Raw genomic sequence first — 25,591 nt, 5'->3', positions numbered from 1 at the left:
TCAAGAAAGCCCCACCCCACCCACCAACCTCCCACTCCTGCGATGCTTGGACAGGATGCTGGGTGGGGGCCCCAGGCTGGGCCCAGCCAGGCAAGTGGTACCCAGCTTTGCCTTCACATGGTTTGGCTGGGAGCTTTCCTGAGCACTCCGCCTGGGCTACGGGGGACCCCAAGGAAGCCTCCATGGGCCTCTGTCTGGAACAGTGGCACTGGGTCATCTGTGCAGGCCAGGACTTGGCTGGGGCAGGGACAGAGCCTGACTCTGGGGCCCCAGGGGTTGAGATCCCACGGAGCTGAGGCCCCTTATGCACTCTGGAGGTCACTGTGGGGTCAAGGTCAGCAGAATGTAGGGCTGGGGAGTCGCAGCGGAGTTGGGACACAGTCTGCAGGTTGCTGCATAGGGACTTGGTCTGGGGGCACCTTGACTAGGTATGAGTTCACTGGGGTGAGGTCACTGGGTCAGGGGTTGCTTGTTTTTTCCCTGAGTCTCCTCCCCGCCCCCGCTGCCGCCTCGCCCTCTGGCATCGCCAGGACCCCCTCCCAGGAAGAACTCAGGAGTGTTGAGGTCTGGCCGCCAGAGCAGCAGGTAGCACTTAGGCAGGTGGAAGGTGCCCAGGATGCCCAGCACACAGAAGAGGATGGCGCCCATCTGCACAGTGGGCTGGGAGACCACGTGCACGTCGGCAAAGGGGGACGAAGGAGACCCAGGTGATGAAGTAGCCAGCGTGGCAGAGGTCAGGCCGCGGGCGCCGTGGCAGCCCCCGGGCCGGCTCTTTACCGGGAAGGTGCCCAGGAAGCAGAGAAAAGCCAGCGTGGCGTTGGTGGCGTGCACCAGGCCGAAGCTGACCCAGGAGCGCACGTGGCAGTGCACCAGCCCCTCCGTGGGCGGCACTTGCCAGCCTGTCGCCACCTCTGGCGGGACCGTACCAGCCAACGCCCCACAGGCGGCTGCAGAGCCGGTCTGCCCAGCTCGGCAGCAGCTCTGACCCCACGAGGATCTCAGCCGCCTGCAGGAAGGGTGTGTCCTCCGGCAGCCGGTGGGCGGGCGGTGGGGCAGGGCTGGGCTGGCCGGGAAACAGGAGGACGCCAAGGCAGACGAGGCCCAGGCAGAGCAGGCCTGTGGCCCCACCGAGGCCCGAACCATGGGCTGCGCTGGCGCCAGATGAAGAGTCCCAAGGCTGCCAGCACCAGGCCCAGAGCCGGGCCCAGAGCAGAAGCAGCCCCAGGAACTTGGGCTGGCGGGAGAGGCACCGGTGCTGCAGTCCGGGGACCCGTGGTCCTGGTCACACTTGCCACAGAGGGCGGGGGGAGGAGAGGGGGGTGCTGGGGGCCATCGGCTTCCCCCAGCCTCGCCCCTGCCACGGCCTCTGGCCTCAGAGCCAGGTCTGTGCCCCCGACCCTGCGGGGACCCACCCTCGCTCGTGCGACAGCGTGGCAAGGCCCCCCGGAGGGCTCACCTGGGTGGCGCTGGTAGCTGCCAGCCTTGCAGTCGGCGCTGTCGTAACAGCAGGAGTGGAAGCCCTTCACGCGGCGCACCTGGCCCTCCTTGCACTGCCGCGAGCACTGGGGCCCGGGCTCCTGGCCCGGGCCCCGGGGCTCAGGCTCCGCACGGCTGGCTGCAGCTGCCCGAGCCCTGGGAGCCGCCCCGCTCCCTCAGGCAGGGCCGGCGCTCACCTGCTTTCCCCGCATGTTCCAGCTCACCTGGGGTGCCAGCGCTGCAGGCTGCCGTTGAAGGTGCCCACGGTGCGCAGTGTGGGCGTCCGGTCCCGCCGTGCCCACGGCTTCAGGCCATGATCCACGTCCATGTTCCCGTTGCTGTCGAACCGCAGGCTCAGGTTGTGTGTGTTCTCCAGGAGCTGGCGGGGGGCGCGGGGAGACCCCCGGCCCAGACCTGTCCTCCCGTCCCTCCTCCCTCGGGGCGCTGGTGGCGCAGTTCCCGTGCCCTCACCTGCCAGGGCCGCACGGGCTCCCGCCCAGGGCAGCCCGAGGTGTCGTGGAGCAGCGTGTCGTGGAGCGCCTGGGCCACGCCGTACACGGCTGCGAAGGCCGCGAAGGTCTGGCGGTGCAGCAGCCCTTCGGTCACGTTCTCCAGGGTGATGCAGTCACACTGGGGGCAGCGCGGCCCCACCACGTGCTCCTCCAGGCCTGGCCGCTCCGTGTCCAGCGAGACACAGTAGGCGGGGTCGGCGGCCAGGGCCAGGCATGTCCGCACATAGGACAGGCACTCGGGCATCTGGGCGCCCTGATGCGGGCCGCCGAGCGCGGTGCCCACCCGGTCCATGCCGGGCAGCGTCATGACCAGATTTGAGGGTAGCCAGGCCTCGCTGGCCACCCACATCTTGGGCGAGAGCCTGTAGTGGATGCTGTAGCTGAAGAGGGTGCGGGCAGCGCCGGGGAGGAGAACCCCTCACCACCTGCACGCTGCCCTGCTTCACCCAGCCCTCGCGCGTGATGCAAGTGCCCTTGGCGTCGGCCAGGCCGGAGAAGAGGCACAGGCCCTGCCGGCTGTACTCGTCGTCGCTGCCCACGGCGGCCACCCAGTTCCAGTGCAGCTCCTGTAGCAGCTCCACCACGGCCGCTGGGCACCATGCGAGAGAAGGATGGGAACGTCTCGCGGCTGCTCAGCTGGTCCGTGCTGGCGCTGTAGCTGACCTGCGGGCCCAAGGCAGCTCCTGACTCGGGGGCTCCCGAGGCGGGCAGGAGGGGGGCCGCGGGCTGGGGGGTGCACGTGCGGCACGAGGAAGAAGCTGAAGAACTTGCCGGTGACCAGGGCGACCTCGGACGAGTGGGGCCCAATGACGGCCAGCACGTGGGGCTGGTACTGCGTATAATCGTAGTAGGCAGCGATGCTGCGGCTGCTGGCCTTAGCCGTGAACACCAAGCTGGGCTTCACGGCGACCACGGGCTCCCAGCACGTGTCGAAGAGGTTGTGGCCGAGGCGCAGCCTGGGGATCAGGGTGGACCCGCTGTTGATCTTCTCCACGGCCATCATCGTGGCCAGTGCCCAGAGCAGCCCAGGGGACAAGAGCATCCTCAGCTGAGCCCAGGGAGGAAGAGCCCCCCAGCATGTAGTCCCCTGGCTGGCTGAGCTGCCGGGACAGGCACAGCGGGGCCCCTGCCCTGACGCCCAGGACAGCCGCAAGGCCCAGGAGAGCCAGGCCTGGCATGGCAGGTAGCAGCTTCCAGCAGGGACAGCAAGTGGGCAGACTGACCAGGGCCCCAGATATGGGGAGTCGGGGCGGAGAATTTGTTTAGCAAAGCGCTTGCCTGTCCTCACCTGCCGGCTCAGGGCCCTGGAGACGTCCTCCATCTCCTGGGCCCCACGGGTGTGCTCATGTTGGGCTCTTATCCTGATGCCGCCACTAGGCTCTCTGGCTGACAGCGACCCGGGCAGGCAGGCTTTGGGCAGCCGCTGACTGTGACCTTGCTACCTGCCTGTGCCCAAGGCCCTGGCACCCACCTATTCCTGGAGAGGGGTCATCCCGGACCCGTCTGCCAGAGAGGCCTGGATTCTCCGGCTGCCTGTGAGACAGGCTTGGAGGTGCCAATGCCCCAGGGAGTGTCAGGGGGGTCGTGCTAAGAGCTGTGGGCACAGAAACACTCCCTCCAGCCCTGGGGAGGCACTGTCGGCAGTTGGGGCGGGGGACTGCAGGGGTGGCTCCCTCAGCAGGCCCAGGGGCAGCCTGAGGCGGGGGGTGTCCCACAGCCCTGCAGGCCAGCCAGGAGGACAGTGGATGGCCGGCTGGCCGGGCTTTCACCCTGCGGCCTGGGTGGGGAGGGTCCCGAGGGGGAGGCCGTGGGCTCTTGGCCTGCCTGGGGACAGTGCACCTGGAGGGTCTAAGGCCTAGAAGCTGCGGGGTCCCGTGGCTGGCCATGCGCACACCGGCCTGGGCCCTGCCTGTGCGGGCCGGGCTCACAGCTGGGCCTGAGGAGCAGCAGGCAAGCGAGGGAGGAAATGTCGTAACCAAACGGGCTGCTGCAGCCAGGTCAGCCCCAGGGTGTGCCGGGGCCTGGGGGCCAGGCCAGCAGCTCCCGCTTAGCCTCTGGGTGCCTGAGGACCCGTTGCCCCCAGTCTGGGGCTGGGGGCCTCACTGAACCAGGCCACAGGCACCCAGAGGAGCTGGGGGAGGCTAGCGATGGCCCTGGGGTACGGTGGGGCCCGGCCGACATTTATGGGACGTGGTCTAGGGATCTAGTCCTTGCCTGTCCCCACTGCCCTGTGGGGCGCGCACACATGGCACAGCACACACGCTACACGCACGTGCAGGGGCCCTGCCCCTGCACCATTGCATGCACATGTGCACACGCATGCAGCCCTCACTCTCTGGCCCGGGGGAACCCCAGGCTGTTCCCCCAGAGTCACTGGCCTTTGCAGGCACACCAGGCTCTGGTCCCTGCTGAGTGTGGGGACTTGGAGGTGGCTTGTGTTGGGCACTGCTCTTCAGTTCTGGCCTTTGGGCAGCGTCTGAGAGGACCCTCCCTGACAGGCATCCGCTTTCTGTCCAGGCCACTGCCATGGCGTGAGCATACCCCCTCCACTGGCTGCAGTCAAAGCAAATTTCCTTCTCTCTACACTGTGTGGCTGGCCTCAGACCTGTGTTTCCAACTCAGCCACTTAGGTGATTCTGTGACTCAGTTTTCTCACCTGTAAAGTGGGGATAATGTGGACCTTGGCAACAGATGGGGCTTGGCAGGGGTAAAGCATGCACAGAGACGGGCAGGACCCCAGCACTGGCCGGGGCATACCTCACGTCCCTGTGGTTGACACGGCCCTGACTGCCTGGCAGCAGGTACCTGGCACACCCAACACCCCCGTCCTGGAGAGCAGTCGTTCTGCTAAGTGCAGTTTATTTATTTTGGAAAAGCCATCACCTGTATTACAGCTTCTAAGGGTGCCTGAAAGCTTGCACTTATGTACATTTGCTGCATGATGAATAATGTCCCCTTGGCACCTGAGGTCCTGGCCTCACCGTGAAGAGGCAGTGGGTGGGGCCAGGCCCCCAAGCACTGGGTGATGGCCGGGCTGGGTGTGGCCACCTGCCAGCCTGTCACTGAGGCAAAGCGGTCGAGGCCCCCACCTTGTGCTGTGTCATCCTGGGTCTCCTGAGCTCCACGGGGATGGAGCAGTAAGGGGCAGGGAAGAGGGAGCACAGCATCTCGCTGGATGCTGGGGAGGGAGAGGCCAGCACTGGCCCAGAGGAGTGGGATCCTGGGGGCTCTCGGGCTGTGCTGTGCAGACTCTAGGCTGTAGGCAGCCGCTGACATGTGTGCAGGGCGGTGGCCGCAGGGCAGGCCTTCCCTCGGGGCTTCAGGTCCTGCTCTCACCGCTGAGGACACGTGGGCCCCTGGCTGAAGAGGCGAGGGGCGGGGAGAAAGCCTACAGTGCTGACCCCTGTCCAGGACTCTCTCCCTGTCCTGGGGACAGCCAGCCGTTACAGAGGGGCCCAAGGCAGCCCAGCTGGGTAGACACTGCGTCCTGGGCCCCATGACTCCCCGAAGCTCACAGACTTGACCCCCAGGCAGGGGCAGCTTTTCCACGAACACTGATCCTGCCCCCCACTGCCTGCTTTCTGCACTTCACCCGGGAGAGGCCTGAGTGGACATGGGTGTAACTTAGCTGAGGGTAAAGGTGAGATGCCCAGGCAAAGGAGAGGTCAGGCGTGGAGCAGACGGCCAGCGTCTGCCTTCTCCGTGAAGCCTGTCTGCAGTGGCTGGAGGCTCTGAATGGCTCCCGACAAACTCAGCTCACAGGGGGACCCAGAAAGTTCCACGGTGGGACTGATGGGTCCCGGCTGCCCCCAGCTCTGGATTAGGGGAAGCCCACCCCACCTGGGCCCGCCAGCCCCTAGGGTAGGTCCAGCAGGGCATGCTCGGCGTAGAGCCTCTGGGAGATGTCGTAGACGCGTTCAATGAAGGGCAGGGCCTCGCCCAGCATCTCCACGGCCTGCTCGGGGGACCCCACGTTCATGGTCTCCAGGAAGACCTTGCGTGTGGGCAGTGCACAGAAGGCCACGGCGACAGCGCGGCGGATGATCCAAGGGTGGTAGGCGGCCAGCGAGGCATTGTAAGAGTCAGTGCAGAGCGCAGCGGTGCGCGCGTCCTCAGGGCTGGTGCGGACGCCCTCCAGGAAGAGCTGCAGCCAGTGCAGGGCACGGTGCAGCCGAAGCACCGTCCGGCAGCCCGAGTCGGGGTGGCGAGAGCGCCGCTCCAGGTCCACCAGCTGGCTGCCCACCTCGTAGGCCACCATGGCCTGCAGGGTGCTATAGTGCTCCTGCTGGGGGCCACCGCACAGCTGCTCCATGATCTGCAGCTTCGCCACCACATCCTTGGAGATGAACGAGAAGATGGTGCCCAGGCTGTTCAGGAACCTGCGCGAGGGAGGCAGGCGCTCAGCTGGGGGTGCGGGGGAAAGCACCCCCCACCTTCTGGGCCGCGAGTGAGGACAGCAGACCAGCACCGGGCCGGCAGGTGCCTACAAGTGCTGGCGGGATGCAGGTGGCACAAGTGGGACGCGTGGCCAGGAAAGGCCCTTGCACGCACCTGACCAGCCCCCTCCAGCTGGCGAGGTAGTGGTTCAGCAGCACCTCTTCCTTCTCATTGAGACACTGCTTGAAACTGACCAGGACAACTTTCAGATTAAACTCTGACTCCAAGTCATCCATTTCAACAGGAGCTGAAACACACAGGGAGTCAGGCTGTGGGTTGTCTCCTGGTGAGTAGGCTCCCTCCTTGTGTCGTTATTTCGGGGAGGGAGGGCAGGGGCAGTTGGAAAGAAACAGCTGGGATACTGCTGCTCCCCAGTGAAAGCCCATGATAACCCCCACCCCCAGGCCAGCCCCTCCTCCCCAGGAGCCCACCTTGCTCTGCTCGGGTCACACACTCGCAGACACATGGGCCTGGCCCGGCCAGGCCCTTTGCCGGGCACACGGCCCACAGCTCTTAGCACGGCCCCCCTGACACTCAGGCTTGTCAAATCACTGCCACGTCTCACTTGTGGGAGGCATCTCTGCTCAGGTTTTCTTGCTTGTTTATAGTCTGTCTCTCCTGAGTGTACGTCTGTTCCTACTAATTGAAGAAGTATTTGCTGAGTCCCAACCCAGAGCCAGGCACCCACTCCAGTGCGCTGTGAGTGAGACCGACAGCCCGGCCCCGCTACAAAGACAGGAAGTCCACACAGTAGGTAAAAGGATAAGCACCGTGGAGAGACAGACTGTGGGCTGAGGCCGGAGGGCCACGCCCTTCCTTGCTTGAAGCTGCATCGCAACACACAGAGCAGAGGCTGCGGGGTCAGCGTTTGCCGACAGATGGACAGACACCAGTCTTCTCACTCCTACTGTAACTGTACCCGTCCCACACAGAGGGGCAGCTGGACCACAGGCTTTCTCACGCTCTGAAGACAGCCACAGGCCCTCCCCCAGCCCCAGGGAGTCCAGAAGTGCCCCAGGCCAGAGGCCTGCTCTGGATTCTGCTGGCATTCATATAGTCACTCCACAAACATCCAAGTGCCCAAGCATTAGTGGGTGCCGCTGGGCACCTCAGCCCCTGCCTCCCTGGGTGCCTGGGGCCTGCACTGCGGTGTGGCTCTGACAGGCCCTGGGGACTCAGCTGTGTCTCACCTCATGTCCAGGACAAGCTCTCATCCCTTTGGGCATGGGGGTTCCTGTGCTCTTGGTGCTGGGAGCACTGTGGGAGCCCGGTCGCCCGAGGTGTGGTGAAAGCTCAGCCAGGAGAGCACACTTGTGTGCCTGGGCAGGGTCTGCCTTCCACTCTGCGGGCAAATCATGCACTGTTCTAAGATCCTGTCCTACATCTTTGGGGAAAATGGGCCCGCACACCCTTCCCTGCCCACCACCCAGGCTGCTGGGAGCATCTGATGGGGCCCAGTAGGTGCTGCTGAGGCCCTGCAGGCCGCACGGCTTGGCCGCATGCCTGGCACTGGGTGGAGTGCCCAGAGGTGAGCTCACCCTGTCTTCAGGTGTGGGGGACAGCCGGGCCTGGCCTCAGAAAGATAACACTCTGGAGGTTTCCAGAACACCCCTCCCCTCTCTCAGGCCCTCAGTCTTCTGTCCACCGAGCAGATGGCCTCTGAGGCCCTCAGGGCTACCTTCCTGGTCACCAGACATCCTGTGGGCCTGGCCTTCCTGCCCAGAACCTGAGCCAGCAGCCAACAGGAGGTGCCAGCAGCCTTTCAGAGCTTGGAAACAACAGGAAGGGCACGGGCGGCGCGGCCGGGGGCGGGCAGCCTGCCAGCTCTGGGGAGGTGATGCAGGGCACCGCCAAGGCTCCCCCAGGGGCAGTCCACGGTCCCAAGGTCAGGGCTCGTCCTGAGGCCGGCCTGAGCACCGGAGCCCTGTGGCTGACAGCAAGCTGAAGGACCCCAGGAAAAAGGGGGCAACCCTCCGGCACCCCAGCCCCAGTCTCGCCTGCTAAGGGAGCTCCGGGTGGCTCCCAGCTAAGACCCGGGGCTCGGGTGGGTCCTGCTCCAGCTGAGGCCCAGGGATGGGTCAGGGGCCCGGGGTCCGGGCCAGGGCGGGATCCGGGTCCTCGGCCGCCCCCTCCCACGCCCAGTTCAGTGGGGGTGGGTTTCCTCCGCGCCAGCTCGACCCCACCGCGTCCGGCTCACCTGCACCGCCGCCTCTCACCTGCGTCGCGCAGCCGCCGTGGAGGACGAGGCCCCGCCCCTGGTCACCGACCCGCCGCCCGGGATTGGCTGCCGGCCGCCCAATCAGAAGGTCAGATGCGCGGGCCCGCCGGAAGCTGGCGCCTTTGGGGTTGCGCTTGCGCGGTGCGTCGCCGCGAGTCGGACGCGCATGGCGGCCTCTGGGAAGCAGGACCTCGAGTTTCGTGAGGCAGTGGTGGTCCCGCCGGCTCGCTGAGCGCGCCCGACAGGATGCCCGAGATCAGGGTCACGCCCCTGGGTGAGTGCGGCGCGGCGCGGGAGGAGCGCCCGAAGAAGGCCGGTGGGAGGCTCGGAGGGCCGGGGACCCTGAAACGTGTCGTCCTCGCCGCGCGGCCCCCTGCCCGGCACCGGTGCTTAGGGCGCCTTTCTTCTGCTTCTGCATCCTCGCCACTTCCTGCCCTTCCACCTCCTCCATCTGTCTCGCGTCCCGCTTTCCTGCAGCCTCCGTTTACCCGTTTACCCGTCTGCGGTCCACCCCAAGTCAGCCGCCGCAGCGTTAACCCCCCCCCAAATTTTGCTTTTTGCAAAAGATGTAAGTGCACAGTTTAAAGGCTCAAACAGTACAGAACAGTGCGAAGGAGGAAAGATCACTCAGAATCAGAAACAGCTGGGGTCTCCGTGCACACGTGCCAGGGGCTTTTCGGGAACCTGCCCCCTGCCCTGGCCGTGTGTTGGAAGCATCTTCTCCTAGGGATGTCCCCCGCAGCTCCACATCCTTTCTTTTGTGGTGAGCTCTCCTCAAAATAGCCCACCCAGCCCCCAGCGTGGACACTGAGCTGTTGATAGCTGCAGTGAACACTCCTGATCCTGGCCTGCTGGGTCACAGCGCACATCCTACCCCACCAAAGGTGTCGTCACCCCCACGGCCTCTCCTAGCTGTTGGCTCTGGGTCCCCTCTGGCTGCTTCAGCCCCACGCTCTCCCCGCGCCTGGTTCTTCTCCAGGGGCTTCTGCAGGATCCTCCTTCCAGCCTGACCGTTTCTCAGGTGGCCCCTTTCTCACCGCTCGTCCTTTTTTTTTTTTTTTTTTAAAGGTTTATTTATTTATTTATTATTTATTTGGCTGCGTTGGGTCTTCATTGATAGGTGCGGGCTTTCTCTAGTTGTGGCGAGCGGGGTCTACTCTTGGTTGCAGTGTGCGGGCTTTTCGTTGTGGTGGCTTCTCTTGTTGCGGGGCACGGGCTCTAGGCACGCGGGCTTCAGTAGTTGTGGCACACGGACTCAGTAGTTGTGGCTCGCGGGCTCTAGAGCGCAGGCTCAGTAGTTGTGGCGCACGGGCTTAGCTGCTCTGTCACCGCTCATTCTTGAATGATCCTGTCTTCTTACTGCTTCTTTTACCCCAAATCTGCACCTGGGTGTGCCCCCAAGGTCACTCAGCCACAGCACCATGAGAGCAGAAGTACTTATGCTTCACCATCTGCCTTTGCCAGTTTCTGCCTCATGACCCCCTTGGTGTCTCCCACCACAGGGCCTTTGCACAGCTGCCCCTCTCATCCCAGCTGTTCCTCTCCACCCTGCTCGGAGTTCATCTTCTCAGGGAGGACTGGAAGTTTGTGTGTCCTTCCCTGCCTTACTTTTCCCTGAGGTGCTGATCTCCCCGAATGTCTGTGTTCTCGGAGACACACACACACACACACACACACACACACACACACACACACACACCACACCTGGAACCTAAACTCCCTGCGGCCACACATCTCCTTGTTTTCTTCCCACCCTCCTGTGTGTCCCAGGCTCTGTCCCCACTTCTGCCCAGCTCGGGTCACTGTCTTCGCTCCGTGGGATTGTCGTGGGTGTTCCTGTTGGTAGCAGGCGGCCAGTGCCTCAGCTGAGCTCCGGAGTCCGGAAAACTGTCCCTGGCCCCCTGCTTAGGAGTCATGTGCCGTGGGTGGGTCCAGTGACTTCTGGGACTTCACATCCTTGTCTGTGAAGAGGGGCGGCCCTTCTCCCTCCCACACATATCTGCAGTGCCTCTGAGCGGGGCATGGCCTGGGGCTGGAGGTGCAACAGGAAGCAGGCTGAGACCCTGCCCTCAGGGAGTCACGTCCTGGTGCGGGGAGCAGGCCTGTGAGAGACCTCGAGGCCACTGTCTGTGGCTGGGCTGCCTGAGGCACACAGGTGAAGCTTGCGGCTGCTCTCACCTGCCATTGTCACAGGTGACTGAAGCTTCTTGAGGACCAGCCGCGGCCCACTTTGGGCGGTGGCCTGGTCACCCTGGTGTGTGTGGAGCTAACAGAAGGTTCAGAAGGTTCCTTGCAGAGAGAGGCTCGTAGGATCCAAGATGAAAAATAGATCATTTGCTGTCATCGGGCCTTGTGAGGCTGTGTCCCTCTCCTTCTGGGCCCCCAGACCCTAGATGAGGTGACAGATGGCTGTATGAGGTGGCCGGGATATGCCCCGTTGGGCCTGGAGCATCTGGGCAGGGCTTGGAGGTCAGGACTGTGGATGGGATTCGGGTTATGGTCTGGGCTGGGGGTACCTGAGGGGGCCCAGTGGTGGGGCGTCTGTACTGTGGCCACTCTAGTTGGTCATTGCTGGACAGCTAGGGCCATGTTTCCCTGTGGCTGGGCTAGAGCCATGCAGTGACCCTCTGCAGTGGCACCACCAGGAGGTGCCTGGTGGTCACAGCTCAGATGTGGCCCCAGCTAAGGTTTTGGGAGGGGTGGTGAGGCCCCAAGGAGCCCTGGCTTGCCTCTCTTGAGTGCTGGGACCACAGTCTAGCACCTCTTACTCAGCTCCTGGCCTCAAGCCTGTGGGCCACTGCTTCGAGAGGTGAGTGGCAGGGTCCGAGGCTGGAGGCACCATGGGGAAGGGTCCAAGGTGGCCTTGGTGCCTTGTCCCCTCCCTGTGCGTTTCCCTTGCCCATGTGCAGAGGTGGCAATGCTTCTCACCTCACACTTAGTCCACACAGCAGCCACAGAGGGTTCTGCAGGGCCAGGGGCCCAGAGGGTCCTTTAGGGGTCTGGAGCATGCGGCTGGGCCTTGGCCTTGGGGCTGGGGCCATCCTCGCAGGGGCAGTTGTGGGGAGAGGAGCGTGGTAGCACCTCTCACCTGTCCTCCCACTCAGGGGCTGGCCAGGACGTGGGCCGGAGCTGCATCCTGGTCTCCATCGCGGGCAAGAACGTCATGCTGGACTGCGGGATGCACATGGGCTTCAGCGACGATGTGAGTCCCTCGGGCGGGCGGCCGCCACCCAGCCTGCTCCTTGGCATCACCAACAGTGGACCTGGGCCTCGGCGTCTCGGGCTCTGACCCACAAAGGGGGCGAGGTGGGGCACCTGCGCGGGGCCGGTCTGTACCAGATCGGGGCTCCCGGCTCAGGTACCAGCTGGGCAGCTGACCCCCTCCCTGCACGCTCCGAGGCTCTGAGCAGTTGGCGGTCTCAGTGGGCCTGCGGGGTGGGGATGTGGGGGTCAGGCTCAGCTGCACCCTGACCCCCGGGGGCCGTGCCCGCAGCCCCAGCTGCCCCCCTGTCTCCTGAGCCCTGGTGGCACCTTGACGCTTCCCCTCCTCCCACAGAGGCGCTTCCCCGACTTTTCTTACATCACCCGCAGCGGCCGGCTCACTGACTTCCTGGACTGCGTGATCATCAGGTGGGCGCCTTCCCCAGGACCCGCCCGCCCACGCAAGTGGCGACTCCTGACACATGTCCCCCTGAGCCCCTCCTTGTTCCTTCCCGGAGCGTGAGGCTGACCCCGGAGCAACTGCTTGTTGGTGGCATCACTAGACGCTCAGGCGCTGAGTCGCCTCTGCTCGCCCTTCCTCTGCGGCTCTCAGGGTGGTGTCTGATGCACGCACGGCTGAGCGAGCAACGAGGGACGGCTGCCCCCCACGGGGAGGTGCGGAGCGCCGTCCAGGCTGACCCGTGTTGCTTCCCCAGCCACTTCCACCTGGACCACTGCGGGGCGCTCCCCTACTTCAGCGAGATGGTGGGCTACGACGGGCCCATCTACATGACCCAGCCCACCCAGGCTATCTGCCCCATCCTGCTGGAGGACTACCGCAAGATCGCCGTGGACAAGAAGGGGGAGGCCAACTTCTTCACGTCCCAGATGATCAAGGACTGTATGAAGAAGGTGGTGGCCGTCCACCTCCACCAGACGGTGCAGGTCAGGCCCCCCACCCCCACCCCGCTTTGTTGCCGGCGGGGAGCTGCCTGGAGGCGGATGCAGCACTTGGCAGGGCCTCTGCTGCTCCCCGGCTCTTCCTGAGCGCACTGAAGAGGCGGGAAAGGGCTCCTGTTCCACCTGAGCATGACGGGGCCGGGGCGGGGGGGGGCAGGCTGGGCGGGACGCAGACTGGAGTGTGGGCTGTGTGGCTCAGTGGCAGTTGTCCGCGGGCCAGCGAGGAGGCAGGAAAGTGACATCAGATGTGGAGAAATGTATCCCACGGCTCGTGGAGCTGTCTGCTTCTCCTCAGAGTCTGGGTTTTGCTTGTTACCACGTGTCTAGCATTTGGGGTCGTCTTATCCTGGTTAACGTTTTGTCAAGATGAAGTAGTGCATTTCTCCTCAAGAACGCTCTTACCTCTGGGTCCACCTTTCTGGCGACCGGGTCACCGTTCCCCCTGCCCCACCTTTAGTTAGCATTTGCCCGGGGCATCCTTTCCCATCTTTGTACTTTCTCTCTTTCTGCATCAGGTTTTGAGTAGTTTGGGTTTAATCCAGCCTGATAACTGGTCCTGTAGGTGGAGGGTTTGGACTGTATGGGTAATAATTTGGGATTTAGCTGTATCCTCGTACCATTTGCTTCTTACTTGTGCTGCCTGTTCTATGCTTTATTTCCTTTATTGTCTTTTTCTGGATTGACTTTTAAAAACTCTATTTCTCTTCTTATTTGGTAAGTAATTAAATATTGTTTTATAACTTTTGTAGTGGTAGAGATTACAAAACACACCCGTGACAACACAGCTCTAAGGTACTTGGAACTTTTGCCTCTTTCCTGGACAACGCAAGAGCCTCAGAGCACCTCAAATGCATTTACTCCTCCCCTGGCTCACTGGCTCGTGTTTCCATGTATTGTAATTCCCTCAGCGTGCGGGACCCCCGGGACCTCACCGCCGATGCCGGTGAAGTCGGATTCGCCGGGCGCCGCCTCCGATTGCCTTTCCCGCCGCCCCCTCACTGCCTGTGTGCTTCACGTTGTATTTGGGATGAAGTGCACCACTGCGGGTCTGCTGGTGATGAATGCGTGCAAATTTTATTTGTCTGCAAATGTTGAAGACTTTTCCCCTCAGGTTCGGAATTCTGGGCCAGCATTTACTATCAGTATTTTGAATGTGTCTTCCCATCTGCTGTCTGGAAGAGAATCTTTTCTTCGGCTGCTTGTGGGATTATGTCCTTTCCTGTGGACTTCGGCGGGGTGCTATGCTGGCCCCACCTGTTCTCGTCCTGTTGCGTCTGCTCAGGTTTGAGGCCTCCGGGTCTGCCCATTGCTCTCTCCAGGCCGAATGTAGGTCTTGCTTCTCCAGAGCCTTCATCGTCCTTTTACCTTTCTGTGCTTCATGCTGGATAGCCTCTACTAGATATTTTAGTTCGTTAGTTCTCTTTTTGGTTATGTGTATGTGGTTGTTAAATTTGTCTGTTGAATTCTTTTTTTAATTGATATATAATTGATCTACAATATTGTATGTTATAGGTGGACAACATAGTGATTCACAGGTTTCAGAGGTTATGCTCCATTTACAGTTACTATAAAATATTGGCTATATTCCCTGTAGTACAGTATATCCTCATAGCTTATTTTGTGTGTAATAGCTTGTACCTCTTTTTTTTTTTTTTTTTTTTTTTTTTTTTTTTTTTTTTTTTTTTTTTTGCGGTATGCGGGCCTCTCACTGTTGTGGCCTCCCCCGTTGCGGAGCACAGGCTCCGGACGCGCAGGCTCCGGACGCGCAGGCTCAGCGGCCATGGCTCACGGGCCCAGCCGCTCCGCGGCATATGGGATCCTCCCAGACCGGGGCACGAACCCGTATCCCCTGCATCGGCAGGCGGACTCTCAACCACTTGCGCCACCAGGGAGGCCCTAGCTTGTACCTCTTAATCCCCCACCTCTGTATTGCCTTTCCTCTCTTCCTTCTCCCCACTTGTAGTTTGTTCTCTACGTCTGTGACTCTGTTTCCTTTTTGTTACATTCACTAGTTTGTTGTATTTTTTAGATTTCACATATAAGTGATATCATACAGTATTTGTCTTTCTGTCTGACTTATTTCACTTAGCATAAAATCCTCCAAGTCCATCCATGTTGCTGTAAATGGCAAGATTTCATTATTTTAATGGCTGAGTAGTATTCCATTGTATATATGTACCACAGCTTCTTTTTTTTTTTTTTTTTTAAGATTGTTTTTCTTTCAACGTGGACCATTTTTAAAGTCTTTATTGAGTTTGTTACAATATTGCTTCTGTTTTTTATGGTTTTTGGTTTTTTAGCCACGAGGCATGTGGGATTTTAGCTCCCCAACCACGATCGAACCCACACCCCCTGCACTGGAAGGTGAAGTCTTAACCACTGGACCGCTAGGGAAGTCCCTTTTTCTCCCTCCCCCACCCTGGCTGCGCTGGGTCTTTGTTGCTCCATGCAGGTTTTTCCTAGTTGTGGTGAGTGGGGCTACTCTTCAGTGCGGTGCGTGGGCTTCTCATTGCGGGGACTTCTCTTGTTACAGAGCACAGGCTCTAGGCACGGGGGCTCGGTAGCTGTGGCTTGCAGGCTCAGTAGTTGTGGCGCATGGGCTTAAGTTGCTCCGCAACATGTGGGATCTTCCTGGATCAGGAATCGAATGCGTGTCCTCTGCATTGGCAGGTGGATCCTTAACCACTGGACCACCAGGGAAGTCCTTGTACCACATCTTCTTTATCCATTTATCCATTCATTTGTTGATGGGCATTTAGGTTGCTTCCATATCTTGGCTATCATAAATAGCACTGCAGTGAACGTTGGGGTCTATTTATCTTTTTGAATAATGGTTTTCTCTGGATATATGCCCAGGAGTAGGGTTGCAGGATTATATGGCAACTCTACTTTTTGTTTTTTGAGGAATCTCCATACTGTTCTCCGTAGTGGCTGCACCATTTTACATTCCCACCAACAGTGTAGGATGGTTCCCTTTTCTCCACATCCTCTCCAGCATTTATTATTTGTAGACTTTTTGATGCTGACCATTTTGACCCGTGTGAGGTGGTACCTCATTGTTTTTATTTTTAATTTTTAAAAATTTATTTATTTATTTTATTTTTGGCTGCTTTGGGTTTTCGTTGCTGCGTGCGGATTTTCTCTAGTTGCGGCGAGTGGGAACTACTTTTCATTGAGGTGCGCAGGCCTTTCATTACCGTGGCTTCTCTTGTTGCGGAGCATGGGCTCTAGGCGCATGGGCTTCAGTAGTTGTGGCACGTGGGCTCAGTAGTTGTGGCACGTGGGCTCTACAGCGCAGGCTCAGTAGTTGTGGTGCATGGGCTTAGTTGCTCCACGGCATGTGGGATCTTCCCGGACCAGGGCTCGAACCCGTGTCCCCTGCATTGGCAGGCAGATTCTTAACCACTGAGCTACCAGGGAAGCCCCCCTCATTGTAGTTTTGATTTGCATTTCTGTGTTTTTAAAAATATATATTTTATTTATTTATTTATTTATTTGGTTGCACCTGGTCTTAGTCACGGCCGGTGGGCTCCCTAGATGTGGCTCGCCTGCTCCTTAGTTGCAGCACGTGTGCTCTTAGTTGTGGCCAGTGGGCCCCTTAGTTGTGGCATGCAAACTCTTAGTTGCGGCATGCATGTGGGGTCTAGTTCCCTAATCAGGGATCGAACCCGGGCCCCCTGCATTGGGAGCTCGGATTCTTAACCACTGTGCCATCAGGGAAGTCCCTGCATTTCTATATTAATTAGTGGTGTTGAGCATCTTTTCATGTGCCTCTTGGCCATCTGTATGTCTGTTTAGATCTTCCTTCCATTTTTGGATTGGGTTGTTGGTTTTTTTGATATTGCGCTGCATGAGCTGTTTGTATATTTTGGAGATTAATACCCTTTCAGTTGCATCATATGCAGATGTTTTCTCCTATTCTGTAGGTTGTCTTTTTGTTTTGTTTGTGGTTTCCTTTGCTGTGTAAAAGTTTTTCTTTTTTCTTTTTAATAACAGAGAATCCTTTTTCTTTAAATTAATTAACTAATTAACTTATTTACTTGGTTGTGCCAGGTCTTAGTTGTGGCTGGCGGGCTCCTTAGTTGCAGTTCGCCAGCTCCTTAGGTGTGGCGTGTGAACTCTTAGTTGCGGCACGTGTGGGTGATTTAGTTCCCTGACCAGGGATCGAACCCGGTTCCCCTGCGTTGGGAGCGCGGAGTCTTAACCACTGTGCCACCAGGGAAGTCCCTGTGCAAAAGCTTTTAATTTAATTAGGTTCCATTTGTTTGTTTTTATTTCCATTACTGTAGGAGGTGGATCCAAAAAAAATACTGTTGCTATTTATGTCAGAGTGTCCTGCTTATGTTTTATTCTAGGAGTTTTATAGTATTTGGTCTTACATTTAGGTCTTTAATCCATTTTGAGTTTATTTTCGTGTCTGGTGTTAGAGAATGTTCTAATTTCATTCTTTTACATATAGCTGTCCAGTTTTCCCAGCGCTATTGAAGAGACTGTCTTTTCTCCATTGTATATTCTTGCCTCTTTTGTCATAGATTAATTGACCATAGGTGCGTGGGTTTATTCCTGGGCTTTCTGTCCTGTTCCATTGATCTATATTTCTGTTTTTGTGCCAGTACCATACTATTTTGATTCCTGTAGCTTTGTAGTATACTCTGAAGTCAGGGAGCCTGATTGCTCCAGCTCTGGTTTTCTTTACCATGCAGTTTTTTTTTTGTTGTTGTTGTTTGTTTTTTGCGGTACGTGGGCCTCTCACTGTTGTGGCCTCTCCCGTTGCAGAGCACAGGCTCCAGACACGCAGGCTCAGCGGCCATGGCTCACGGGCCTAGCCGCTCCGCGGCATGTGGGATCTTCCCAGACCGGGGCATGAACCTGTGTCCCCTGCATTGGCAGGCGGACTCTCAACCACTGCGCCACCAGGGAAGCCCTACCATGCAGTTTTGATGACTGTAGCTTTGTAGTATAAAGTCAGGGAGTGTGATTCCTTCAGCTCTGTTCTTTGTTAGGATTCTTGTGGCTCTTTGGTGTCTTTTGTGTTTCCACACAAATTTTAAAATTATTTGTTTCAGTTCTGTGAAAAATGCCATTGGTATTTTGATAAGGATTACGTTGAATATGTAGATTGCCTGGGATAGTATGGCTCTTTTGAATCCTTAACTTGGATTATTATAGTTTCTGGTTTTACAATTTCCACTGCTTTTAATAGTTTCTAGTGTTTTGCCAACATTCTTAATTCTTTCTCTCTCTGAATATTTTATCACAATCCTTTTAAAGCCTGTGTCTGAAAACTCCAGGAGCCCTGAATCTGCTTCTCTGGACTGTTGTTCCTCTTGTTTCTGTCCCTATTGTTTCATCTCGTGTCTGCTTTTGATTGAGAACTGGATGTCGTGTATGAGAAAACAGGGATGATGAAAGGCTAGAATGATGTCATCAACTTGCGCCCACCGCTGCCCCAGGCTCCACCTCCCTGCCCCTCTGCCCTCTGCCCAGCACAGCCTGCAGACCCGAGGCCAGCCCTCTTCTCTGTAGGTGGACGATGAGCTGGAAATCAAGGCCTACTATGCAGGCCACGTGCTGGGGGCGGCCATGTTCCAGATTAAAGTGGGCGCAGAGTCTGTGGTGTACACGGTGAGTGGAAGCACTTGGGGCACAGGAAGAGCTGGCCACTGGGCAGAGGAAGGAGGCACCCTCCTCATGGCCACATTCTTTGCCAGGGGGATTATAACATGACCCCAGACCGGCATTTGGGGTAAGTAGGCCCGTACATTTGTTTCATCCTATTGGGCGGGTCCCCCCAGGGGTACAGGGACCCTGAGGGGTGTGCCGGGTTCCTGAGCAGTCTGTGTGTCATTGTCCCTGGGTGTTCTCCTGTCCCCTCAAGTGCTGCCTGTGTCATTCGACGGCCTGGGCCTGTGCAGAGGCGGCAAGCTGCCTGCTAGAGGGTCCAGGAGGGCCATGGCTGTGTACAGCCTTGCCACCGTGTGGACTGTCCACCTCTGGCCACACCCACCTGTGTTCTAGAGCCGCCTGGATTGACAAATGCCGCCCCAACCTGCTCATCACAGAATCCACGTACGCCACCACCATCCGAGACTCTAAGCGCTGCCGGGAGCGGGACTTCCTGAAGAAGGTCCACGAGACCGTGGAGCGTGGCGGGAAGGTAGCTGGTGGGTGGCGGTGCCCCAGGCGGGGCTGGCTGTGCACCTCTGGCCATGCTACACGGGTCTTTCGGCTGCCCTGGCATGTGGTCAGGGGAGGGGTGCTGTGTTCTGGGCACAGAGAGAGGAAGGTTTGCTCAGCACTGGGAAGACAGATTCCCCTGAGGACCCTTTGGTGGGGGCTCATGTACTCCTCGTGACTCAGATCCCAGTGAAGGGCTGGCCAGAGCGTCCACCATGGTCACGTTGGGGCAGGCTGTGCTGGGACAGAATGGGGGGGCTGCCCGCAGTCTGCGTGGGGCCTCCGGCCATCAGAGCTGCTGGTAGGGCTGGTCTTCTGAGAAGGTGGCCACAGGAGCAACTGTCCGCCACTGTGCACAGCCGTGGGCTCGATGGCTGGGCGGCGTGGCCAGGGCTTCCTCCCGAGCTGGCCTCCCACCCCCACCCCGCAGGTGCTGATCCCCGTGTTTGCGCTGGGCCGCGCTCAGGAGCTCTGCATCCTGCTGGAGACCTTCTGGTAGGTGTGGCCGCGATGGTTTCTGGAGGCCCTGCCCTGCTGGCCGTGGGGTGAGAGAGGGCGGGGAGTGCCCTTCCTGGCACTGGACTCAACCCAGGCTGAGGGCACATGGGGGCTGCAGGCCAGCCCTGCCCTGGCAGCCTGCCCACCAGCCCCGTCCTCCACAGGGAGCGCATGGACCTGAAGGCCCCCATCTACTTCTCCACGGGCCTGACGGAGAAGGCCAACCACTACTACAAGCTGTTCATCCCCTGGACCAACCAGAAGATCCGGAAGACCTTTGTGCAGAGGAACATGTTTGAGTTCAAGCACATCAAGGCCTTCGATCGGGCGTTTGCCGACAGCCCGGGTCCCATGGTGCGGCCCGGTGCCGGCTGGGGGTGGGGTTCTGCTGGGCCAGGGCCCTGCCAGCAAGTCGCGCAGGGGAGCGGGGCGCCTCTGTGCTGGGAAGACCAGCGGTCAGAAGGCTCAGGGCAGGGGGGCATCTGATGCCCTGACTGTCCCACACCTGCCCCGAAGGTCGTGTTTGCCACACCAGGGATGCTGCATGCCGGCCAGTCCCTACAGATCTTCAGGAAGTGGGCAGGGAACGAGAAGAACATGGTGAGGGGTCTGGGCCCCAGGGCCGGTTCCCTGGAGGGCTGGCGAGGTTGAGGGGCAGGGGCTTCCCCTGGCTGGGGGGAAATTGCTGCTGTCAGGAGGAGGCGGTGGCTTGGTACCCTGGGCACTGGTGTCTGACCCAGGCTCAGACTCTTGCTGTGTCTTGGCCCGTCTGCACCAGGCAAGAAAGCCCCCGGCTTCCCAAGTAGCCATCGTGGGGGTCAGGCCTGGGTGGGCTTGTGCTGAGACCCCTGAGCCTGCCTGGGTCTGCAGTGGGGCCTGGAAGGGGGAGGGGCCTCCACCAAGGGTTTGGGTTCAGGTGGGCAGAGGGGTGGGTGGGGGAACGTCCCGGGAGGAAGCCCCGAGGTAGGAGGCAGGAGGTGCAGGGAAGCTGCTCGTCCATCCCTCCCTCCTGCAGGTCATCATGCCCGGCTACTGCGTGCAGGGCACCGTGGGCCACAAGATCCTCAGCGGGCAGCGCAAGCTGGAGATGGAGGGGCGGCAGGTGGTGAGTCCTCACCCTCCCTCACCAGCTCTGTGGACCCTCTTGGGGGGGGGGGGCGGCCCTCGGAGCCACCGCCTGTGCTGATGGCTTGCCTGCCGTGATGCCGCAGCTGGAGGTCAAGATGCAGGTGGAGTACATGTCCTTCAGCGCCCACGCGGACGCCAAGGGCATCATGCAGCTGGTGGGTCAGGCGGAGCCGGAGAACGTGCTGTTGGTGCACGGCGAGGCCAAGAAGATGGAGTTTCTGAAGCAGAAGATTGAGCAGGAATTCCGTAGGCGGCCCAGGCCAGGGCGGGCTGGGCGATACGGAGGGTATGTGGGCAGGGTTGGTACAGGCAGGGCCCGCCAGCCTGGACTAAGGCCCTCTCTCCACACCCCGGCCCAGGGGTCAGCTGCTACATGCCGGCCAACGGCGAGACGGTGACGCTGCCCACAAGCCCCAGCATCCCCGTGGGCATCTCACTGGGGCTGCTGAAGCGGGAGATGGCGCAGGGTGAGCGGCAGGGCCCGTTGAGCGGGGGTGGGGTGGCTGCTGGGCAGGCGGCCCCATTGACGGCTCCACCCGCTGCCCCTGCCCCCCAGGGCTGCTCCCTGACGCCAAGAAGGCCCGGCTCTTGCATGGCACCCTGATCATGAAGGACAGCGTGAGTGCCAACCATCACTGGGGGCGGCGGGGGCCGCCCCTGCCGTCCCTGACCTGCCTTCACCCCACAGAACTTCCGGCTCGTGTCCTCAGAGCAGGCCCTCAAGGAGCTGGGCCTGGCCGAGCACCAGCTGCGCTTTACCTGCCGTGTGCACCTGCACGACACGCGCAAAGAGCAGGAGACAGCCGTGCGCGTGTACAGCCACCTGAAGAGGTAGACACTGCGGCCGCGCCTTCCGGACCTGGGGGGCGGGGCGCCAGCGGGGGCGCCAGGCAGGGGCTCACCGTGCCTCCCCGCAGCGTCCTCAAGGACCACTGCGTGCAACACCTTCCTGACGGCTCCGTGACCGTGGAGTCCATCCTCATTCAGGCCGCTGCCCACTCAGAGGACCCAGGCACCAAGGTGCTGCTGGTTTCCTGGACCTACCAGGTAAGGTGCGGGACTGCTGGGGTCACCCCACCACCTGGGCTGCCTCACCTGGACCAACGGCCCTCTTGCCTGTGGCTGCAGGACGAGGAGCTGGGAAGCTACCTCACGTCTCTGCTCAAGAAGGGCCTGCCCCAGGCCAGCTGAGGCCCCGCTGCCAGGACCGTGTGCACCCTGCGTCTTCCCTGTGTCCTCGGGTGTGGAGCCCACAGCTGGCTACGACCCTCATCTGTGCAGAGACCACAGTGCCACGCACCTGCCTGAGTGGCTGCTTTTGGCTGAAGAAAGAAACGGACCTGGGGGTCTTTTCACCTTTTATGTCTGCTCCTGGGCTCCCAGGAGATGGGGGTGGGGCTCCCGAGGTGTTGATTTCCAGTAAAAACCACCACAGGCTGTTTGGGTGTCTCGCTTTCCGGTGCTTGCGCCTGTCTCCTGCACCCCACCTCTGGCAGCCCACCCTGGCAGGCGGGGACTTGTGGCAGGTCCAGGCTGACGGGAGGCGTGGGGCCTGCCGTGGTCCCTGTGTGACGCACGGTGGTGTACAGAGCTGGGCAGCGGCCAGCAGCTGGGCCTAGTGTGCCGTGGCCGCCCTGACCTTGCTGCGTATCAGGGATCACCTGTGACCTTCGTGCTGTGGACTCTGAGGGCACATAGAGGCAGGACCTGTGAACAGACCCCAGGTCATCCTGGGGGCGTGACAGTCTCTGCAGGAGCCAGGCCAGAGCCTTCAGCAGGACTGCAGAGCCCCCTGCCTTCGCCCCAGAGTTCAAGCCCCTCTCTACCCTCTGCTGCCTTCTGGAATGCCCTCTCAGCCTCCCTCCCCACAGGGCCAGGCTGGGGCTTGGGCTGCTGGGCTCTGGCTTTCCTCTTGGCCACAGGCTGGAGTCCCAGCTGCTGGGACAGCACTGCCACGGAGAGCCCCTCCCGCGGCAGGACTCAGCCTTGGGAGGGGTCCGTCAGTCAAGGGGGTACAAGCAGGGAACTCTCCACACCACCGCCTCTTACCGAAGCCCTCGTAGAGCACCGCCTTCAGGAACAAGCCGTGGGCGGGAGCCACGCGGCTCTGGTGCCTGCCCAGGGGGTCCTGGCTCTCCAGAATCGCCTTCACCTGAGCAGGCATCAAAGCTCCCAGCCCCACGGCCACCAGCACAGATGTCATTCTCCGCACCTGTGACCCAAGGTGAAGACTGCTGCAGCCGCCCGAGCCCCAGGCCCCACCCCCGGCAGGGCCCCAGGACACAGCCCACCTGTCTGTATAGGAAGGACTGGCTCTCAAACTCCAGGCTCCAGAACCGCAACCGCCTGGGGACACAGGTGCCCATGAGGTCTGGGCCTCAGGGCAGCCTCAACCCTCCAGTGTGGCCTCCCTGCGTCCCACCCCAGGGGCCGCCACCTACTCCCCCCCAGCCCCTTGTAAATGAAACTGGTGGAAGGGAGACTAAAGCCAGAGGACTGCTGCTTGTGAGCGGGAACAGCAGCACCTCCGCGGTCTTGGCTGCAGGAGGAGGCTGAGGTCCTGGCGTGGGCTGGTGGCGGGGGGGCGGTGCTGCGAAGGAGGTGGAGCGGCCAGCTCCTCTCCCAGGGACTCAGGCCCTGGGGCTTGGGCTCTCCAGCAGGAGTCGGAGGCTTGGAAGCTGGCTGTGCAAAGTACCTCCTCCCTTCAGTGCTGGGCCCAAGTGGGAAGGCTGTGGAAGTCAGTAGCTGCGGTCTGGCCAGAGGCCCCTGGGACAGTGCTGGGGGCAGTGGAACCAACCCCCTGCCAGCCTGGGCCCGAACGAACCACTGGCCTGGTGCTTCTCCCCCAGTGGAGTCTTTTCACTGACCGCCGGGATCCATCCACGAGGCAGTGAGCTCCCGGCGGGTTAGGCAGCCTTCTCTACCCTCTGCCTCCCAGCCTGGCAGGACCCTAGCCCAGGGGAGGGCACAGCTGCAGGCTCACGGGTGTTGGGGCCACGCCACTCGGCTGACCGGCACCTCCTTCTCCCCCAAGGCTGGGTGGGTGCCCAGGGAGCCCCCACTGCAGCACCAGGGAAGGTGCTGGAGCTAAATCCAGCCTTTGCAGCCTCCAGACCAGAGTGTAGGCTGCCCGTCTCACCTGCTCTCCTCGGGGAGGACAAAGGGGCTGCTGGCAGGGTCGGGGGACACGGAGGCTCGGCGCAGGGTGCGCACCGGGCTGGTGGCCGGGCTGCCAGCTGACTGGAAGGCCCTGAAATCATGTGTCCCCAGGAGGTGCTGGGCGGCCTCCCGCATGGCAGCCACGTCCAAGCAGCTGCAGGGAGCCAGGTGAGTGGTCAGGAGCGAATGGCCTGCCAGGCGAGCCTGGCAAGCCCCTCAGGGTCACTTTCACACCCACTCACTCAGCCCGAAGCGCCCAGCACCGGTTTCGTTCAAACACGGGCAGCTGGTCAGGCCTGGGGCAGCCGGTAGCCAGACGGTACAGGTAGGTCCTGGACGTGGCTGCGTGGCGGGCATGGAAGTGGCTGGGCACACGGAAGGCCTGCAGTACCCTGTGGGAACGAGGCCGGGAATGACCCCCTGCTCTGTCCATGTGACACCCTGGCATCTCTGCCATCACCCCCAAGGAGTTCTGTCCAGATACAGAGTCCTTCTTCATCTCCCGCCTCCGCCGTAACGGACGAGTTCCGGGAGAGCAGAGAGGTGCTCACCGGATGGCCGGGTGCCTCAGGTGGGTGTTGAGGGCTTGCGTCAGGACTTCAGGGGAGAACGGGGGCCGGCCTGAGCGGCGCTGGACGTCCAGGTGCGCCGCGTTGCTCAGGGCATGGACCCCAGCATCCGTGCGGCTGGAGATGGTGAACTTTACCGGCACCACCGAGTTCAGCCGCTCTGCGGCCTCCTGAGGGGGGTTGCGGGGGCGCACAGCGGCCGCAGCCGGGGCTCCCATCTGCCCCTCCCCCGGGTCGCCCTCCTCCCTCACCCCTCCCTGGCGCGGGCCGGCGGAACTCACCTCCAGGTAGTTCTGGACTCCGATGGCGTGCTGGGCGCCCCTGACTGCCGCGACCCCGCTGTGGGCAGGGCGGGCGGAGGTTAGCGCGCGAGGCCGCCCCGCCCCGGACCCCGCCCGTCCCATCTTCTGCGGCCAAAGGCGGCCGTTCCATCTCCGGGAGGCCGGGGCCCGAGGCCGGAGGTGCGGGCCCTAAACTTAGCTCCCTCCAACCCCTCGGGCGCCGGCCGTCGGCTGCTCTCCGGCTGGAGCTCGGGTGCTCCCCGCGGCGCCGGGCTACACGAGGGGGTGGCGGGCACGGGTGGGAGGCCTAGAGCACGTACTTAAAGTCCGTGCCCAAGTACTGGAAATACACGAGGTAGCGCGCCCGCACTGAGCCCGCGCCCATGGCCAGGCCGGACCCGGCATCGGGGCAGACGGACGGCCAGGCAGAACCGGACCCCGCCGAGCGCCAGGCGGACTGGGACGGCACGTGGGGCTGCGCCCGCGCGCCCCCGCGAACCCAGCCTGGTCACGCCCCCCGGCCGCTCCCGCGCCTGCGCCTGGGCTTTCGCCCCTCCCAGGCAGCCTCGGTTGGCCGCCCAGGCCGGGGGCGGAGGCGGGGCCAGACTTAGGGAGCGGGTGCAAAGTGCCGACCCAGGGGAGACAGCCCCACGCAGACTCGCACGTACCCCCGGCCACTCACTCGCCCCCCGCACCCTCCCGCCGCAGTCCGGCCGAGCGCTTGTTGCCAATCCCCCGGGTTGCCTAACGGCAGGATCGCTGGAACGCACGGGGCCCGACGGCTCCAGCTGCTGTTGCTGGGCCCACCCACACTTCCGACCTCCTGCCCGGACGAAGGGGGCGGGACGTCGGGGCGTTTGGCGACGCTCCCCGGCGGTGACAGCGGGCGGCGAGCGCGGGCGGCGGACTTTGGCGACGCTCCCCGGCGGTGACAGCGGGCGGCGCGCGCGGGCGGCGGACTTTGGCGACGTTCCC

General features: G+C 61.4%; 4 protein-coding genes across 9 annotated transcripts; 1 reads left to right on the top strand and 3 right to left on the bottom strand.

The window, feature by feature from the left end:
- Positions 1–436: 436 nt before the first annotated feature.
- On the bottom strand, positions 437–3,166 carry TAS1R3 (taste 1 receptor member 3). The gene is given in 15 exon segments (XM_060079219.1): positions 437–532; positions 535–685; positions 687–720; positions 723–922; positions 924–1,126; positions 1,128–1,218; positions 1,220–1,303; positions 1,453–1,577; positions 1,674–1,709; positions 1,712–1,855; positions 1,948–2,406; positions 2,408–2,576; positions 2,578–2,651; positions 2,728–3,025; positions 3,027–3,166. Coding segments are annotated over 15 exon segments (2,304 nt in total).
- A 1,664-nt stretch (positions 3,167–4,830) lies between these two features.
- Positions 4,831–8,676, bottom strand: CPTP (ceramide-1-phosphate transfer protein). Of its 2 annotated transcripts, XM_060079203.1 has the most exons (4): positions 8,623–8,676; positions 7,616–7,767; positions 6,540–6,672; positions 4,831–6,367 (listed from the first exon to the last, which is right to left on the bottom strand). In XM_060079203.1, exons 3-4 carry the CDS (start codon positions 6,659–6,661, stop codon positions 5,845–5,847), a joined length of 645 nt encoding a protein of 214 aa, XP_059935186.1. In that variant the 5' UTR covers positions 6,662–6,672; positions 7,616–7,767; positions 8,623–8,676; the 3' UTR covers positions 4,831–5,844. The 2 variants fall into 2 exon arrangements, with proteins under 2 accessions (XP_059935186.1, XP_059935192.1); XM_060079209.1 differs by lacking the exon at positions 7,616–7,767 and having other exon boundaries at positions 8,623–8,669.
- A 111-nt stretch (positions 8,677–8,787) lies between these two features.
- On the top strand, positions 8,788–22,046 carry INTS11 (integrator complex subunit 11). 2 transcript variants are annotated; one of them, XM_060088769.1, is made up of 18 exons: positions 8,788–8,917; positions 11,748–11,845; positions 12,200–12,273; positions 12,561–12,704; positions 13,552–13,747; positions 18,331–18,429; positions 18,516–18,550; positions 18,823–18,961; positions 19,412–19,476; positions 19,644–19,833; positions 19,996–20,079; positions 20,495–20,584; positions 20,691–20,853; positions 20,967–21,074; positions 21,164–21,225; positions 21,296–21,438; positions 21,525–21,654; positions 21,736–22,046. In XM_060088769.1, the coding sequence occupies exons 1-18, from the start codon at positions 8,890–8,892 to the stop codon at positions 21,796–21,798; spliced, it is 1,911 nt and encodes a 636-aa protein (XP_059944752.1). In that variant the 5' UTR covers positions 8,788–8,889; the 3' UTR covers positions 21,799–22,046. The 2 variants fall into 2 exon arrangements, with proteins under 2 accessions (XP_059944752.1, XP_059944751.1); XM_060088768.1 differs by lacking the exon at positions 13,552–13,747 and having other exon boundaries at positions 12,561–12,789.
- PUSL1 (pseudouridine synthase like 1) lies at positions 21,954–25,125 on the bottom strand. 4 transcript variants are annotated; one of them, XM_060088770.1, is made up of 8 exons: positions 24,937–25,124; positions 24,617–24,674; positions 24,318–24,452; positions 24,009–24,158; positions 23,747–23,920; positions 22,899–22,953; positions 22,657–22,819; positions 21,954–22,291 (listed from the first exon to the last, which is right to left on the bottom strand). In XM_060088770.1, exons 1-8 carry the CDS (start codon positions 25,019–25,021, stop codon positions 21,960–21,962), a joined length of 1,152 nt encoding a protein of 383 aa, XP_059944753.1. In that variant the 5' UTR covers positions 25,022–25,124; the 3' UTR covers positions 21,954–21,959. The 4 variants fall into 4 exon arrangements, with proteins under 4 accessions (XP_059944753.1, XP_059944754.1, XP_059944755.1 ...); XM_060088772.1 differs by having other exon boundaries at positions 22,166–22,314; positions 24,318–24,505; positions 24,937–25,107; XM_060088773.1 differs by having other exon boundaries at positions 22,249–22,337; positions 24,318–24,505; positions 24,937–25,108.
- Between the last annotated feature and the right edge of the window lie 466 nt (positions 25,126–25,591).

The sequence above is a fragment of the Mesoplodon densirostris genome, chromosome 2 (genome assembly GCF_025265405.1).
Source record: "Mesoplodon densirostris isolate mMesDen1 chromosome 2, mMesDen1 primary haplotype, whole genome shotgun sequence".
NCBI classification, from domain to species: Eukaryota; Metazoa; Chordata; class Mammalia; order Artiodactyla; family Ziphiidae; genus Mesoplodon; species Mesoplodon densirostris.
The sequence above is the reverse complement of the archived record's forward strand: the minus strand, read 5'-3'. Positions and strand labels throughout refer to the sequence as shown.